This window comes from Leptosomus discolor, chromosome 5 (genome assembly GCF_034619465.1).
Source record: "Leptosomus discolor isolate bLepDis1 chromosome 5, bLepDis1.hap2, whole genome shotgun sequence".
Classification (NCBI taxonomy): Eukaryota; Metazoa; Chordata; class Aves; order Leptosomiformes; family Leptosomidae; genus Leptosomus; species Leptosomus discolor.
Genome location: NC_141395.1, coordinates 655,702 through 675,006, shown reverse-complemented (window position 1 = coordinate 675,006; position 19,305 = coordinate 655,702). Strand labels below are relative to the sequence as shown.

Genomic DNA, 19,305 nt, shown 5'->3' with positions numbered 1-19,305 from the left:
CAGGGAAATGAGATATATCGTAAAGGGGCAACTATAGTTGAAGTTTCAACACCGAAGGAGCTTAGTTTGACCCTGAGCAGAACAGCTAAACAGAAGAAAATAATGGATTCATACTGCACTTTATTCAGGCACAAGGAAAAGTATTCAAATATTTAAATCTCATTATAAACTCCTCCCCACTTTTTCTCCCTTTATTTCTCCCAGCTAAACTGAAGCTACAGAAAAAGCATCGATCCACCAGAACTTCTCCACCTAACACATTGCACAGTGCTCTTGCCATTTGGCTGCCCTGCAACAAGCACTGCAAGGGTGAACTCCGAGCCTGTTGGGCTGTGGCACCTCTGTTGTTCTCTGCAGCCTGTGCTGCCAACAGCTGATTAACCTGGTTGACCGCTTCTTGGTAGAACGTTGCAGGAGGACAATGATTCACGGTTGCTACCACACTTTCTCCAGCTGAGACTCGGATTTCACCACCCTGCTGGCAAGTCTCTCCCTTAAAACCTCCCTTCAACTATTTATCACAAACATAAGAACCTAATCTCAAAGACTGCAAGATATCTGGCAAATCTGCAGTGCTTGCAAGCGAACTGTTCGTCTAACTCACCTCTACACCAGCTACACTGGGATACACGAATAGGTTGTCCTACTTACCTAAAATATTTTCGTGCCGCAGCAATACAGTGTTGTACAATTCAGTTTCCCTGAACCAGGATTTTTCATCCCTGGAAGAGAAGATCTTCACAGCAACATTTTCTCCTTGCCACTGACCCCTCCAAACTTCTCCGTAACGGCCCTTTCCTGGTGGAGGAGGAAAAAAAAAAAAAACACAATAGTAAAAGTTGTCAACTAACAGTCTTCACAGGGCAGGACAGGCTTAGCTAATGGCATGGAAACTCAACAGTCATGGCCCAAATATCACGCTGATGTAGTTCGACCACCCCTGTAGACACTTTTTACCACTTTACAGTCACGCTGTGCTCCACTGTCCCTTAATTTCTCCTGTTTGTTTCCACTGCAAGCTCCGAGAGAATGGATCTCTCCTTGCACGTTCGTACAGCGTGCCGGGCAGGTGTAGCCATTCAACTACCTGCAATGAAAGCACTTGTGGCTTAAGCAACTCCGGCAGCATGCTGCAAGGTCAGGGCACACGATACAAACAGATCTATGAATTCTGAGGTCAGGAGGACAGGAAGGATATACAATGCTGGGGATACAGCCTTTGCATTTCTATTCCATCATCAGCCCTTGCAAAAACAGTCAGCACTGCCAGACACACAAAATGCAGAATGATCATTTAAAAAAGAAACAAAACCCACCCAAAAAAACCAACCACAAACAAAAAAGGATTAAAAAAAATCCCCCAAACCCCACCCCGCTCCTGTGGAGATCGGGACACACTGTCTGCATACCAAGCTTTTTACCCAAACAGCTTAGCAGAATGTATGAAATTACCAAGTACCCAAGAGCAAAGCAACATCCCGGACAAGGCACACTGGAGGAACTCTGGTTGCCATGTTCACCACAACCCCAGTACAACAGCCTCGGGGTTCGTGCGTGGATTGTGCTAGATCTAACAACTACAAATAGCCACATTCTGCCCATCCATGTTCTTCAGAGGCACATATGGACCAGCAGCGGGTACAACCAAAGACACCCAACGCTGATGTCTCAATGCTGCCACCCAGAAGAGACTTTCTGCACAAGCACTCTCATCTGGTTCTGCTATCCAGGCTAAAACTCATGGTCTCTGGAAACAGTGCCAGCCTGAGTTAACCCGGGAGCAGGCATAATTCCAGAGACACCCTTATTCACACATACACACACGCACAAAAGGATCTCTCTCTGTTGCAGGCAAAATCATCACCCAAATCGTACCCCCCAGTTTCTGATGAAGGGAAATCACAGTGTGTCAGAGGACGTACACTTGGATTTAATGCAAGTGTGAATGGTGTCTACTCAATACAGACAATAAGCCAAAAGCAAAGAACCACTGGTAAAATGTAGGGGCCCAGTCCCTGCAGATTCACAGATGGATCTGTTTTAGTCAGGCTTGATTTAACACCCTGATGAGTTAAAACTTCTAGTGACTTACAGGAAGGCGTTAACCCATTCTGAGTTCAAATCACAGAAGCAGCAGCAGCACAAACCATACTCAAAATAGTCTTTTTTTCCTCCTAGAATCAATCGTTATCATACCTTCCTCACCTCTTTAGTGCCAGTACGGCACCTTGGCTCAATGTCACTGCCTCGGGGTATCTTTAGCCCAAATGATTCCTAAAATTACTAAACTCAAATTTAACACTATTTGATTAATAATATATATATGCTGAAGAAAAATTTAATGGATCCTTAAAATTAACACTGAAGTTCTGCAAAAACTGAAGACCCAGAAGAGTTTTAATGAAGAATTACTTGAGAGATTCTCTCTTCAAGCAGGAAGAGAGCAGCAACAGCGCATCATTGACTGCACGGCCCCGAAGCAACAGTGCAGAGCAAGCAAGCTATAAAATATTCCTGTTCCCATTGTAATGGCACAAAACAACAGGGTTTTGGTTTTAAATGACACATTGGCCACTTTGCTTGATGCTTCAACTCCAGATAATCCATTTCTAATTAAACACCATTTAATGAACAAATGTTTGTTTCAGTTTGACAGTTTCAAACTTCAAATTGAGCTGGCTTTTCTAAAAACATAGTTTATTTAGCTTACAAAGTACCCAAACAAGCCTAGTTTGTATTTTCTAACATCGCCTGACTGAACAAAGCTTGAGTTTTTCAATCATAAGTCACAGATGATATTTGCCCCTTTCTTCTGCACAGATCTGAACGGAATTTTTTCACTTCACTTTCCAAACCCAAGTATGTTCCGTAAGCTGAAGCCTGAAAAGTTTCATGTACTGTATAAGCAACCGAGCAAAACCAGTTGATGCGGATGGGAGATAGAACTTTCTCTCTGTGTTCATTATCAAGAGTTGACACTAGGTGTGAACAAGAATTATACTAACCTACACACTCTACAAGCGTGATCTGGCGAGCCACCGTTCTTTGTACCAAGAAAGGAAGTCCAGAACCACTTCCAGATGTGCAGGAATGGTCCAGTAAATCCTGTTCAGAAGGAAAAGCAGAAGTTTACAACCTACGAGAAATGACATTTTTTTTCCCCATTTAAATACACAAAGGTACACCACGGCACAGATTAAGTTAAAGCTCACTGGTATCTCAACAGCTCTGGTGATCCCGCTTGGTCACTCAGGATCAAGACATACTGCTGCCATCACCGTACAGATGGTCAGTGAACGCTCTTTGCAAGATTTTACCACCTCAGAGAACATCTCATGCGTAAAGGAGGCTGGTAGGAGAGCTACGACTTAGGCCTGATCACTTTCTGTTGGAAGTTTTACAAACAACACAAGGAACAGCAAACAAATCAAGTACTGTTTAATTCTCAGATTTCTTATTCTGTCTCTATCTTGTGTTTGGCATTACAGTATCACTTTGTTCAACAAATAAATGACAATAAATTTACTCCCTGTGAACCTGGAAGCTCACTCATAGCCTACGAGCTATCCTCTGTAGTGAAATTCCACCCTTTTTCAGCACTTTGTGGTTCTGTTACTTAGCTTACGCTCCCTCAATTCCGTACGTCACCTATTTCAAATAGGTTAGTATCAACTTTTTTTTTACCAAAGTTTTCTATGTCTTGCAATAATCTGAGCTGCCTCAAAACCAAATAAACTCACTTTCTCTGACTTCTGTACTTAACATCTTCCTCCCTATACAGTTAGCAGAAAGAAAAACAGCATTTACTTCTGAATGTTCCTGCAGACTTTTCCTGTTCTTCCAGTCACCTGTGGTTTCTTCCTAGCAAAGGTGACTAGAAGAGCACAGCAACACAAAGGCGTTTTCACCAATTAGAGCTAAGTTCGTGTCCCAGCCCCACCGATCTGTGGTATCGGACACTTTCAAAATCTATTTTACGAATCCCTGTGAATAAACATGAATTAGAAAGAGACATTCAGAACTTTGAACTTCATTACTATGAGCAGACTCCAGAAACAGCCACAGCTGGAAGCTTCTAATTGAAATGGCAAGGCAGATAAAGCCAACCTCCACCGGTGATACGATTCGCTTTGTCAGCGCCTTTTTAACCCCTGGCCTGCACACAATCTGTGCTCGCTGGCCATTCTGGCTGAAGTAAGACAGGGAGGGGACTCTGTATTGCTGCAGAACACCCCACAGAGGGGTGTCTTTTGGGTCCGTGCGAGCCAAGCGGAGACGTGACGGCCCACGAGTCCTGGGGCTCACGGCCAGGGATGCCTCCAGGGCACCTGCAGCCCACAGAGACGAACCGGTGGCCTGCCCTGCTGCCCGCCAGCCCCTGCCCAGCCTGGCCACCGAGGCCACCAGCCAGCTGTGCCGCTTGGAGCCGCAGCAGCGGTGCGAGTCGTCAGTACGGGAAGAGCATCCCTTGCTGGCCAAACGCTTTCCTTCAGTGTTGAACCAGGCGCTCAAGGTCGACGCCTTTGCCAGGGCTGGAGGCTGGCTGGGCTGCTGGGCTCTCCTGCCGAGCCCCCCCAAGCACGCCGCAGCAGGTTCCTAAAACCAACCCCCTCCCCCGGCAGGGCTGTGCCAGTGGGTGGGCTCGCACAGCACCCCTGGCCCCCATCGCCCACACGCCACCCTCCCCGATTCCGAGCCTGAGCGTGGCTTTAGGAAACCGCGTCCCTGCAAAGCGGAGCTTCAGCAGTACCAGAGCAGGAGGAAGGCTGCTGCAGCCATCTTCACCGCCTTGCTCCTGCCGGCCCCGCTTCGCTTGTGACAAGTGGGAACCACTGCCACACTGCTAGCTAACCATGTCCCGTGCTATCTGGGATGTCCTCGTGTACCTCGCTGTCCTCCGTACCTCCAGACACCACCCCAAAGAACAGGTCTCCGAGAGGCCCTTTATCATACCTGTCACACTCACACAGATGCCCAGAAAACCACATGGCACCTTAATGTCACACCTCTGTTTTAGCAATTAAACCCCAAACACGAGGGCTAAAAGTTAATGTAGTAACAGAGAACAGAAACCAAATCATGCAATACTTTGCTGTGACACAGGCAATCTGCCAGGTTAGGATCTGCAGGTAAAGCGTAGATACTTCCCCTGCAGCAGGGCAACAACTGCTAGCTGCAGAAGCCCCCTGCCCTCAGCGGGGAAGAGAGATGCATGCTTTGGTTAGAGTTTACTTCACGTGCATTACACGGGAAACTGAAAGGACAGAACTGTTACAGACTCTCCTTTGCCCATTCTGCCCCCATCCAGTTTTCTGTCCTTTTCCTCCATCCCATTTTCATCTCTTCCCTCCCTCTCAGTTCCAACCTTCCTTCCCTTTCTCCTTGGCCATACGCACCTTGCCTGTTTCCCACCCCAGCTCCTGTTTCTGCCCGTGCTGTCACAATTCCCTTGGCCCCCTACAGTCAGCAACTGCCCCCACCAAGAGACCTGAGAGCTGCACACCCTCCTCTTCACCGCGGCCCTGCAGCCAGAAACACCGCAAAGGTGCCTTGGCTCGGGGACGACACGTGCCCTGTCTCCACGTGGAGGCCCGCATCCACGGGGGAACGGACCCACAGGTCTACGAACAGATCTTCTAAACCATGAGCTTTTGAAGCACCTCGAAACAGAGCCCCGAGAAGAATAGCCACTAGCAGCCTGGCACCACAGGGGTTTCTCCAATAAATTCCAAGCCCCTGACCCAAATTAGAACTTCTTTAAAAGACAACACCCACATAATTTTCCCGAAAGTGGCTGAACCAGGCCAGATGAACAGTCCCCCACTCACCAAAAAAAAAGGCATTCTGTGGTAGGTAAGAGTCATGGGAAGTTCTGTCCCAAACCATTCAAGTTTGGTATGGTTACTTGTAACTGAAAACAGTTTTAAAATAAAAAAGGTGATAGGGGTATTGCCTGTGTTCACCTAAACCAGACATGTCACTGATACTCCAAAAAGTTTTCCATAACAAGTCTTTCTTAAAAGTTTTTAATCAGTTTCTGGTATTTTTAGTGCATGAAAACCAGAAACTGTAAGCTTATAAAAAACCATGAGAGAGATTCTAATTGAATGTTAAAATCCTATTAGCCTTTTGAAGTGCTAATACACAGCTACTCCTATTGCTAGGATTTCCGTACTAGTTCAAAGCATTAACAACTGTATTACTGGACTTTTCTTTCCTTTACAAAGGAAAATAGGATTAAAAACAAGCACAAGCATAATCAACTCGCTAATATTTCCAGCAAACTGCCCTACTGGGCTTTAACCAAATCCAACAAAATCTCATTTCTCCTAACAATTTTTTAATGAGTGCTCAAGAAGATGATAATCTAAGAATGACAGGAGACTGCTATTTTGCTTTCTAACACAAACTGAGAGCTCATTTTCCTTCCTGCTTGTATCAGAGGGGAAAAAAAAAAAAAACACACCAAACTTATCAGCAGTGACTGTAAAAACAAGATTTGAAGAGGCCACAGCTCTTTCCATTCCCCACTAGAAGCTCAGGGCTTCGAGCATTTGCTACACTATGGAGACTAATCCTAAATGTAAACTAATCTAATGTGTAACAAACCCGGCAATTTAAAAGGCACAATAGAGAAGAAAAATCTGGAATTTAAGGAAGACTTCCTGTTAGATCAACATTTAGAAACAAGGAACTATCTTTTTTTTTTTTTTTCACATCTCCAACACTCAAGAGGCACACCAGGGCACTGTACTCAAAGCTGAGGGTCTGGCAGCTAAGAACAAAACAGCTCCATTAGACCAAGCCCTTACAGTTAGCAACTTCTCCGATTTCTTTTTAAAAGAATTTTGACTTACTCTTCTCAGGTTTTATCACTGTTTCCAGGTAACATTAAATGACTTGAAGTGCAAAAGGTTTGCAAATGGAATGGAAATGGTCTTGCACTGATAAGAGATAAGGGCTGGTAAAAGCTGGAAGTCAGCACTTAAAAGAGAGATAACCAGTTGCACACATGCCTAGTTCATGGTGAACATATCAAACCTGGCAGTTAACACAAAATCAAGCCTTGCGGGCTAATTAAAGAGGACCAAAAGCATTGAAAAAATTAGCAAGTACAGTTTATATAGGGCCAAGGTGAAGGAAAATAGCAAGGCAGTAGTAGAAAAGTCCTGCAGTTTGCACCACACTTGATCCTGCAGTTACACCAAGTGCCTGGACATTCCGAGCCCCAAGAGGGAGGCAATTTCCATCACCCCATCTTACCAATGAAGCTCGCACTTAGAAGCCAAAGCTCTGTTATCGGAGTGGCCACCCTAAGGTCCCTCTAGATCTGTATCTTGCCTCTGACCGTACCCAAAAGCAACACCCTTTATCACAAGTGCAGGGAATTAGGGCAGCAGATGTACAGGAGTATTAGACATTTGGAAGTATCATGGGACATTGGGGTATTAGAATATTGGGGTACTAGAAGTGGAGTGAATTAGAGCAAATATAGGAATACTTTACCATACATGATACTTCCCTCTAATGCTCGCCCAGCCTCCAAGCACATTCAGCTCGGGGACTTCCTTAGCTGTATTTTTTTTTTTAAACGTGCTTAACAACACACAGAATGTGTACAAACCTATAGCACGTAGAAAAACCGTTGGGCAAGGAGTTCCACTGGTTCCCTTACCACTGTGTTAAGAACTACCTGCCTTACATTTATCCTTGCTTGTACATGGTAATTTTGACGCCTCCCCCCTTACTGTACTGCAGAAGGTGAACAACTGATTCCCATCCATCCTCTCCTTACCCCTTGCCACGTTGTGTGTCTCCATCATACCCCCCACCCCCTCAAGAGAACCAGGCTCTTCCTCCTAGTGGAAGCATTGGTTTACTTACTCGTTGCCCACATCAGCTGTTTCAAAAACACATTTTGGGACATTCAGATGACCAGGAGCCTAATTGCTCAGTTTTAAGCCAGTCTTCCTTAAAGAAGAATCTTCCCTGCTCCAATGGTCATCTCAAACCCTGAAAACTTACTTGTCAGGGCATACTGTCTTGTGAACAAGAGGGTCTTCCAAGCAACTCTTGCAGCACTTACTTACAGCAGGATTTTATAGAATCACCTTTGCCTCAAAACAAAGAGATGCAAGAGATAGTTTCCAGCTCCCCCAAATAGTTTCAGTTTTTGAGCAGTCCCACAGATCCTTCTTTTAATAAACTCCCACAGCTGGGCTTGCAAAGCAGTTGTCAGCCTTCAGGTGAGGAGGGGCAACTGTTTTCCGGGCTATTTTTTTTTTTAGACATAGTCAAAACTGCTTCCCTAGTTAGTGGTAACCAACACTTTCTAAGGAAGATATCGAAGGTTATTCCTCACCTAAAGAAATACCCATTTCAGTTTCTCCCTCCTACAGAAAGAAACACAGTCCAAACCACAAAGAAAATACCCAGTCAATGTATTTAGTAGCATATTATTAAAAATATTTGTGTTTTGGATCATTTTTCTTTAGCCACTTTTCAACCCTGCAGTGAAAGCACATTATGGTGGGAACGCACCAAAATGGAAAATGTTTTCCGGCCTCTTAATGCTGAAGAGATGGTATCTTAGAAAAGCAAGGAGGAGAAAACTTCTCTTTGCACTGGTTTCAGAAACAAACACTCAAGCTGCCTCTGAAGCCTTACTTGCTCAGTTTTGATAAAACATGGGAAAAGCTGCTGGGAACACTTTTTTCCAGCCTCAAGTGAAAGGGTAAGACCCATTAAGACTTTACAAAGCAAACACTTCCCCGTGTCATTTTATTTTCCAGTGACTATGTGAACACAAACATATTTTAAAAACTGGATTTCGAGTAAGCAGTTCTCATTTCTTAAAAATTCCTACCTACAAAATTTCACTAATTTCCTAGTTATACAAGATCCCTTCTACTAAGATCACGGGAGCCAGGTTTGAAGTTTTTAAAAGTTAAAAGTATCTGTATTTTCTGCTTCCCCTAGCACCACATCTTTTCCAACCTTTCGGGCTGTCTTTCATATATCAAACACACAGAAATTTTTTTTACACCTTTCGTATCACTTCCAGCTACCCAACAATCAGACATCGTCTGTTTTGCTGTTTAGACATTGCTTCTAGGAACAGAAACAGCTTGACTACGCTTTATAGAAATCCTCCAGGTCAAAGGAGCTCTATTTGCAAAAGCTATCTTTCGGTTAAATTTCATTTAACTATGGCTTTGCAAGCACGGGAACGTCACCACAGAAGCCCTGGGGCTAGGTAGTGTCCCCTGGCAGCAAAAGGTCCCGTTGTTGACGTGGCCATGCCTGGAGAGTACAAGAGGGCAGTTTGGAAGTGAAGAAAGCTCACAGAGATCTCCACCACGCGCACAGGTTACTTACTGCCAACGTGCTGTCTCCAACATTTGATGCGATGAGTCCCTCAATTGTGCCATATTCTGCATCTCTAGAATTCAGCCTCTCCATATGGTTTTTCTGTATTCTCCGGATGATCAGCACAGCTACTGCAGAAAAAACTATCAACACTATCACAGGAGCCAGTATAACAATAATTAGTGTTTCCATGCTGTAACCTGCAGCTTCTCCTTGAAAGGTTTGCCCTTAGAAAGGAGAGGGAGAAAAAAAAAGAAGGAAAAAAAAAGAGAGAAAACAATAAATTCGCATATTCCCAAAGAAAGTCTTTAAAACCAGTAGCACTGACACCAACATTTCCCTGGGTAACCACCTAGCCTGAAAGAGAGGCCGTGACACAGGCGAGCTGCAAGCGCCCAGGATGCTCCGCAGTGACTCCCTGCAGAGCTCAGAGCCACCCGGCCCCCCAGAACAAACCCCACCTGGGACGGTGCCACGCACTGGCAGGCAGCACCTCGGTCCTGCCCCTGACTGTGCTCCTAACCCCCACCCTTCACTTGGAAACACGGATCGCTCAACCTGTGCACACCAGACGTGTGCCAGTGGGTCCCAGGGTGGGGATCAAAGGAGACAGGGCCTTACTGCGTCGATTAAGCCCTTACTGTCACTAGCACTGAAGCCATCTCGCTCCCATCGTATCAGATAGAAAAAAGGTTCTGTTTTTTTCTCAAAACTCACTATTTATTAATTAACCTCTCACCTTTAGAAGAGGGCAACTGCGCAGTGATATTCATGTTGCACAGGTACCCCTGGCAGCACTCAACGGCTTGGTCAGGAGACGGAGGGGTTTTGCACGTCATTTTCCCTTGTTCGTAGACTTGGAAGCAGCCTTTCTGGTAAACCTTAGCACCGTCGTTAATGCTCAGGGAAGCAAAGCATTGCTGGCCTTGGCAACGATCTCCATTCCCACAGGACATGCCTTCACACACACACTCGTAGCGGACCACATTTAGCTTCAGTTCATCATCTGTAAGAGGGACAGTTGAGGAAAACACATCGTGTCCTTAATAGCGTCAGTTATACAGAGATAATGAAATCATTAGACAATAAAACCTTATGTTTAAGGAAGAAATACCGCTGAAGATCCACCAAGCAGAAGCTAACAATACTAATTCAGCTGTTTCAGCAAGACAAAGATATGAGCTTGCACCATCAAACAAATACCAGTCGTATCCGCCCACTCCAAGTACTCAGATTTCAAGAGTTCAGTGACATTTTACATCACCTCTCGCACATACACTGCTGCAGGTATACAACATAGGAGGATCACCTAAAAAAAACCTTAACAAACAAAGTGTAAATTTAAAACAGATTTGTTAAACTGCATTCACTATTTCAATGTAGAAATATATTCTCGAGCATTCCAGAAGTGACTAACTAAATCAAACCAAGGTCATTTAAATTTGCAGCAGACACAGCTACGCAGGATTTAGCAGGTTTAACTAGCTTGCTTGAAAGGTAAATCTGGACCAGCTTTCCCAGGAAGACAAGCCTTTGAGGAGTACCTTGTGAGTCTGAGTAACCATGGTGCTAAAAAGTAAAGCAAGCAGCAGTACACGCTGTCAGCAGGTACAACACCTCCCTCCCAACTCCAGATGCTTCAGCTAAGCAAAAGGAAGAACCTTCAGGAGAACACAGAGAGTAGGAAACTAAACTTCTAAGCATCCTCAGTGGAGCATCCGGAGATGCCCAGCCAGGACAAGCCCACTCTGCGCGGAAGCACACACGCGGCCGCTCTCAGGAATGGCACGTGCCTTCAACAAACGCGCCGCGCTGGGTCACTCCAGTCTCTGCGGGAGAGGACGCCACTCCTGATCAGCTAATGGAGACCACGGCGCGCTCCTCAGCTCCCTGGAAGACAGAGGTGCCCGCGGGGGCGCAGCGCCACCCGCGCTCACAGATGGCTGAGAACAGAGGCACAGCTGGGAAGGGCAGGACAAGCCGCTGCTCTCTGTGGCACACATCCCGTACATACACACGCACGTGTACAGCAAATTAACTCATATTTACGTTCTCTTTTTCAGTTCTAACACACAAGAAAAATTTTCAGCCACAAATACACTCCTAAAATAGGAGCTGAGCCTATCATGTGCTGGACCTTTTCAAGCCTATCATTAGAGTCTGCCCACTGGGAATGTAACTCAGTTTGTTTTCTGCTTTGTTTTCCTCCCCTCCTCCTGCAATGAACAAATACACAAATATTATTTTCCATTTTTGAACCACTAACAAAAACTAAATTAGGGAAAGAACCCTGAAATCAGACAGTGTCTGTCACATTGATTTCAAGTACTGGTATACACAATCCCAGTCACACACATACCAAGTAATAAGTTCACTAATTCTGTGGAACTTCTTTTTAAAAAGAAAAAAAAAAATTATGCCAAACATTGCTATAGTCAAAGTTCTGTTCCTTCTCCTCCCACAACAGCAGAACACAGCTGGTATCGGAACACACAGGCCCTTAATCTTGGTTCGTGTGGCTGGAACCATCGAAGGCATCCAAAGCCAGAGCCCTCCAGGGAACGTCCCGAGGCATGGCCACGACCCGCTCAGAGGAGTACGGGAGCCATTCCTGGTACAGACTGGTACCCTCGGTGCCAAGGGCAGCCTTCCCCAGGCAGCCCTTCAGCAGCACGGACCTCAGTACCTCCCAGACAGCGACGCGCTTCTGCTGTCACCGTCGAACACCGGCCACGAGGAGGGAGCTGAGGAGGTCTGCAGGCCGCAGGAACAGCCCTTTCAGCCACCAACAGCAGGAGTGGCTGCTACACAGAGCGGGACAACTAACCCACCACCCGAGAGCCATCCCACAAGGTGAACTCCCCTGGCTTGCAGCCTGACCAGCCAAATGGTTAGCTCTCCTCTTGACCCAAGGACCCCTCAGGACCCAGCAAGCCCCTTGCAGGCCAGAAGAGCGGTTCTGACAGAAAACCACCTTCCCTCGTGTGCCACCTCCGAGGAGCTCTGCAATCCCCAAATGGGCCAGAAGCGGCCGTGCAGCCGCCGGGCAGCCAGCCAGCCCGTGCAGACCAAACCTGATGTCCCTGACCAAGGATGAGCTGAGGCACTGCGACCCCAAACACGCCAGCCGTCTTCCGAAAGGTCCGCTCCAGCCGGCAGGCAGGGCCAGCGATCCAACACGATGCGCAGGCTGTGGATACGTTTGATAGAGCATGAAGACGGAGTAACGCTGACGACGTACATGTGAACTGCTGCAGACCCTGATGGGTCCACAGACCAACACAGACCAATTATCTGCTGTAACATTCAAACATTTCCAGTGAAGACCTCCTGGGCTGGACTGGAGACACTCTCCTTCATGACCGTTACTATTCCCTATGACCAAACTGCTCCTTCCCTTTCTTAGTCAGTTTTCCAGCCTACCGTGTGCCAGCCAGCCCCTCCCTCAGCAACACTCCTGCAGTGCCACACGCGGTTAAAACACAGGGTGAGCTTTACCCATTCAGGAAGGCTTATTCCGGCTGCAGAACCAGCCAAAGCACTGGCCCTGTCCTCCCACTCCTGCCTCTGCAGGCCACCAGCTGAGACAGCGCTGCAGGTCAGAAGCCTGAGAGCAGACGGACGGGGTGATGCTTCAGTGAGCACGCACAAGCTGAACACTGTCCTACAGCCTCCAAGCGCTCTCCCCCTGCACAAAGCCAGCTATGAAGGCCTGGACAGCCTAGCCACGCTTCCCCAGAGTGGAGGCAGCTGCACAGGCAAAGCCCACTTCTGTCGGCATGCGGTGACTCCCCAGCAGAGGCAGAGCTGGACTGGGCGATACTTCCCACGAGCACGGCTGTGCCAGCGAGTCGGCAGGACAGACGGGACCAGCAAACACCACAGGCCAGCTGCAATCAAGAGGTTAGGGCTGAAGCTGATCGCCTGCCCCAACACACTCGCTCAGAGGCAAGCGTCTGCTCCACAGCCCCAGGCGTGGAGGGCCGGCAGGCCAACGGCGCGTGTAGCAGCCAGGCACCACGCGCAGGCAAGAAGCCAAGCTTAAAAATACTCCCATTACCTAAACACGTTCACTGCACATAGTTCGTTTGGTAACAGAGACTCATCGCTGCACTTCTGGCCTGTACAGATTGTGCACACACACACAAAAAATCTGACTTGCCACACAAAGATACAGCGATTTGCATAACTTCTCATTAACTAGCTTATTAGTTCATTATTATGCAAGTGTCAAAATTGAAGCGCCTTTATTTTGTTTGCTTATTCACTTTGTGAAAGTCAACAATTAGGAGTGCCGACTAATTATCTAGGTATTTCAACAGAACAAGAACCAAGAGCTCCACAGGTAACCAGGTGCACTGGGAGGCGCAGTGCTTAACCCTCTGGGGGTCTGCGCAGGACACGTGTGTGGGCACGCAGCCCTGGCCGTCCCGCACTCCCGGGACCCCCAACTGCAAGGCTCTGGGAACGTGGGCCCACAACGGAAACGTACAGATGCAAGGAAACAAAAGACAAACTTTACATAGAAGTAAATGACTTATTTCACGAGTTACTGACCTAGACAGTTTTATTTCATATTTTAGATCCAGTTCCTAGACTGTAAACACTGTGAACTTTTTTAGGAAAATATCAAACAACTTCTCTCCAAGGAGAAACACTACAGATGTTTCTGGTAACACATCTTCATGTTGAGGTGATGTCTTCACGTTTAGAAGAGTGATTTATTTCCCCTTGAGACAGCTAGTACAAATAGGCACTTGGTCACCTTTTCTTACTGGCACTACAACACCATTTCTTCAACTACCTTTCACTTGAAAAAATGCCTATGTTAACAACATGGTCAGCAAATATTGAGTAATTTTAAAAGGCAAAACAAAAAGTAAAACCGCATACCATCTCAATTTTCTTTCTAAAGATAAACCTAATTATATTAGATGTACCTTTCAAGGAAGGGCTTTAACAATATCAAATCACTTCCTACCAGCAATGCACCACCCCTGCACACCCTCCCTTTCAAAATCTCATAGAACAGCTCAGGTTGGAAGGGACCCTTTAGGATCATCGAATCCAACTCCCCGCTCCTGGCAGGACTCAGTTTCCCTTGCAGATGAAGACTAGCACACCTCCCTCCACAGATGCAATACGCATTTAACACACGCGTGCAAGCGAGCGTCCGGAGAGAGAACCTACGTGACACCACAAGGCCTCTTGGTATGTGGCTGCAAAGAGAAGCCAGGTGGCCAGAGGCAAACGAGCCTTAAACAAACCAGTCCTAAGCTCACCAGACAGGACTTTGCAACGGCCTAAGTTTAAGAGGAGCCATTCCATCTAATCAATGCCTCTTCTCTGCAAAGCGAGGCCGAGCCAAAAGGAGCTGCACGGCCGGTCCCCACGCGGGCAGGGAAGGTCCCCGGGGAGCTCCCTCCAGCCCGGCCCTCAGCTGTGCAGCGGGGCCGCGCCGTGACCCCCGGCCGCATGCTGAACGTGCACAGACACTGCAGTCATCGCCTGACCTCGGGCACGGGCGGCCGGTCCTGGCCCGCGGAGCCACCGGCACCCAGCTTCCCAGCCCGAGACCACTCAGAGCCCTGCTGCGGGGGTTATCCCCTCGTAGGCTTGCTGCTAGGCTTGGCCCGGGAATGGGAAACCTTGAAATCAAACTAGAAAGGTTACAAATCACAGGCGAGGCTTATTTCAGGGAGCTGCTGGAATCTCTGGTAGGATGAAATGGTAAAAGGACTTCACACTCGAAGGCCGAAACATTTAAAAGCAGTAATATTCTTTTTCTGTTTAAATGACTAGGATTGAAGGAAGAAGTGGGATCTGCCAGAGCTTCGTATCAAAATGAACTAAAGGTGAAGGAAAGCAGACTTGGAAAAACTGAAAATCTCTTTAATGTACGATTAAATGGACTCTAGACAGCTCTTTTTTGGTGGTTGCCTCCCCTTTACGATTGTAGGCCATTTCAGGGAGACAGAAAAGAATAAGCTCATAGAGATGATTACTCATTATAGAGATGATTACTCTATTCAGAGTTCTTTTTTTTTCCCCTCTTTCTCAAGGCATACAGTAACAAGCATTATACAACAGCCATAGCAATAATCACAGAATCATTTTGGTTGGAAGAAACCTTCACATCGAGTCCAACCATAAACCTAACACTGCCAAGTCCACCTCTAAACCGTGTCCTTAAGTACCATGTCTACACGTCTTTTAAATAAATACCTCCAGAGATGGCGACTCGACCACTTCCCTGGACAGTCTATAACAACTTATTTTACATAGGATTTATTAATTTAACAAAAGCCTTCAAAATTCCCAGCACTAAGGAACACCTGTTTAGCCTCATTATCGTTCTCCACACTACAGAAAAACCTAAACCAGAACACGCACAAGTGCTACGGACACCGACAGCCAGCTGGACACTCCACACTGGACGGAGGTCCCGGCTCCAGAGGGCAGCCTCCCCAGCCCAGCTGCTGGAGAGCGGGTTTGGCTGTCCCAGAGCTGGCTTCCCACACACCAGACAGGAGTCTATGGCATTTCTGTAGCTCCAAACACATTCCGGCCACGGTGTGACACCAGACCCTGTCCAGCCTGCCCAGTTCTCCCGCCCGGGAGGGGGGCTGCGTTCGGCAGGGAAGCCGCGGCAGCCAGAGCAGACTATGGCCGGGCACCTTCCCCCGTCCCGAGGGAGTGCAGCAGCATTGGCGGCCTTCCACACACCCTGCTCCGAACCTTGCCTCCGGGAGCGGGATGCGGTGTTTGTGCACCGCCACTGCCGAGTGACAAACCTCACGCCCTTAAGCGCGGGCATTATGTTATTTAGGAAGCGCTCTGCTGTAGTCGGGGTTTATCGTCCTGGGAAAAAAAAAAGAGAAGCCTCTTTCCCCACTTTACAGGGCTCAAAGAAGTAACGCAGAAGTAAGCGTTGCAATAGCCCTTTAGAATACAAGGAATTTCTGGAAGCTCAAGTAGGGAAGAGACTGTTTCTGCACTTAGAATTCTACACAGTGTTTGACCTGTTGGGTTTGGTTATGGGGTTGGGTTTTTTTTTTAAGTCATGTTTAATCTCATCTTCTGAAAGCTAGTGACCACACAGAAATAGTCAGTCTGCCCCTGAATGCTACCCAAAGAAAAGTTAAAATTTAAAAAAAAAAATCCAACCACCAACCTGGTCCAAATCCCACCGAAAGGAAAGGGACTGATCTGCAATAAGGTACACCGGGGGGGTGGGTGAAATCAGACAGCTTTGCACTTTTGGTTTTTTTTTTGTTATTTTGTGCAAAGGGAAGACAAAAATAAACATTCCCCCCCAAACCAGCAACCTTTTAAAACAACTCAGACAATGCACACGGGAGAACATGCTGGTCAGGGCGCACCAGACCCATCTCTGTGGCCTGCTGGCAGGCAGAGGATCAACCTCCGTTCCCTCCAAGGCTCTCCAAAGGCACGCTCTCCCCTGGAAAGCACTCCAAATGCCGGTCAGGGCTTCTGAGCTTAACCCCTCAGCCCTCACACAGGCTGCTGGCTCAGAAGCACAAAGCTGCACTTAGACCCTCACAGAACAAAGCAGCGAGTCCTCCCTTTGCTACTATGGGTCTGATGGGTGAGGAAGCCAAAACCTAGATGAAGGGACATACATGAAAGTTTGCTGGGGGTCCACTAGGTCTTTCTGCCTCCCCAAACACTGCTCTACGCCCAGCTTGGAAGTAGGAGACTATTTCCAAAGGAAACAGAATGGCATTACTACAAGCAGACATAAAAAGGGGGAAAAAGCAGCATTGTTTACGTGCGTTAGACAAGTAATTGCTCACAGAAAGAGAAAACTCTCCATAGGAAGTACAAGGTGAAGAGAAGGGAAGGAAAGAAAGCAAGAACAGCAGAGCAAAGCAGGATTGTCACATCTCTTCTACAAAGTCTTTCACAGGAGCTCTGTTGCTGTGGGAGAGAAATGCAGGCCCAAACACAGAGCTCTTTAGAAAGTACTGTTGTACAAGCTCTCCCTCAGCACAGCAGCTCCACGCCGTGAACAGGAAACACTGTTCTCCATAGCTGTCCAGTTGGCACGGGGAGACGGACAGCAAGACCACCACACCCGCACTTCTCCTCTGCCCGAAGCCCAGTGCAGTAGCACATCTGGTCCAGGTCTGCCTTTGCTGTACCTCCAGTCTCAGTGTCACAGCAGGGAAGAGAAAGAAAACATCTTGGTACGGATTTAGTGACTCTTCTCTTGCTGATCACTTAGTGGCATCTTTTCAACAAAAAGATAGTGTTTGAGCCTCAGAACCTACTTCTCTTTTTTTAAGTGGAATCAGGCCAAGTAACTAAGATGGAACCTGCAGGGCAGCTCTGGAAGGGCAGGCGGGTTGGCAGTGCCGCTCTACAGGTTGCGCTACGCAGACAGCGCAAAGGTCTGATTCTGCACATTGTACGAGAGAAAGCAACCAGAACTGCAGACTTTAACATGCACCTTTCCCATGTGTTTCTCATCTCCAGCTACCGCTCTTCAGGTCACGAATGTGAAAGGCAGGTGGTTTAACTTCAAGACTTTTAATATAAGCAGCTCTGAAAGCTGGAAAAAAAAAAAAACAAACAACATTTTCGAGAAGCAGATAGCTGCACGTCAAGAGTGATAAGAAGGTACAGTGTGATAACTGCTACCAAACCCTACTTCAAGACAATACGTATCAATAACATTAGCAGTTGAATGTACTTCCACAAACACTCATCCAGCCTTCTTCCCTTCTCAAGTTTTGTCTCAATTTCCTCTTCATAGACATTACTAAAGTCAACCACTAGACCTTTGTGCGTTTTCAATCTTCACCTTCCACCATCCACTCTAACATTCCATTCCATTTAATATACTCTGCCCTTTATTATTTGCATCATCATTTGAAAATAAATGCATTTCAGCAGAGTAGTTCAGAAAGATTTCACAATGTAAATACAGACGAGCACAGATAAGCCATAACAAACACTAGATACACCTCTCGAGTCGCTCAAAATTTAAACCTGAGAACACTCAAGCTACTCGCAGAAAACCTCTATTCAATATTTTTAAAATGCTGTTTGCCAAGTAGCAAGTACGCATCTTTCAGGAGGTCATCTCCCAAAACATCCAGAAGACCTTCAAATGAACCATTCCTGCCTCTCCATGGCAGCAGAAACACCCTTCTCCCATTTTGCTGAGGCAAATCTTAAACGCACGGCATGTCATAAAGCCTTTATGTCCACACAACTGTGTAAACGATTTATGGAAAAGCCACTTTACATATTCAGAGACCTTATCGGAGCAATTATGGAAAAGTTACCAAACACCATACTAAATGCTCCCAAGAGCCTTCGCAGAGAAAAAGCTCAGTAGTCTGTCATGCAGGTAAGGCTCCTCATTTCCCTCCCCAGGCCCTGGTGAGACCTAGCCTAGTTGCACATGCTCTAAGTTTTTTAACGGGCAACGAGCACCCTTTGAAGCAACTCGAAATGGAAAAGCAAGCCTCTCCTTCCTGAGAGGAACGTGCCCATGCTGTCAGCTCGTGAAGAGAGCAGGAGATGCCGGGCGCCGCTCCACAGCATCCAGCAGCTGAGCTGACACTGGAAGGCGGCTCCTCTGGCAGCAGACAGCTACGGCCCGACCACGTGGGTCACTCACCTTGCCAACTCGGGGAGGGAAACGCCATCATGATCAGCACAGGAAGAATCATAACTCCATCTGCCATTGTAGAGCTGCAGAAAGAGAAGAGACAGGAGAGTTGTGTACACTTTCACTGCTGTCTCACAACATAATCACCCAGAATCACTGTTTAGCAATGTCCTTCATCAGTTCTTTATGCAAAACTCGGAACAACCAATGTTGAACAGTCTCCTTTTTATTGTGCCTTGTTTCCCAAGTCATTTCCTTCATTTATAAAATTCATGATTTACTGCAATTTCTTA

The 19,305-nt window shown here is 46.9% G+C and overlaps 1 protein-coding gene across 1 annotated transcript in view; it reads right to left on the bottom strand.

Annotated features, from left to right (window-relative positions):
• Positions 1–19,088, bottom strand: part of ACVR1 (activin A receptor type 1) — a 33,551-nt gene extending 14,463 nt beyond the window's left edge. Inside the window, exons 1-5 of the mRNA XM_086465527.1 lie at positions 19,022–19,088; positions 10,109–10,375; positions 9,379–9,596; positions 3,006–3,105; positions 652–798 (exon numbers count right to left, since the gene is read on the bottom strand). Of these exons, the coding sequence (XP_086321653.1) occupies positions 652–798; positions 3,006–3,105; positions 9,379–9,596; positions 10,109–10,375; positions 19,022–19,088 (799 nt within the window). The remainder of the gene's footprint in view (positions 1–651; positions 799–3,005; positions 3,106–9,378; positions 9,597–10,108; positions 10,376–19,021) is intronic.
• Between the last annotated feature and the right edge of the window lie 217 nt (positions 19,089–19,305).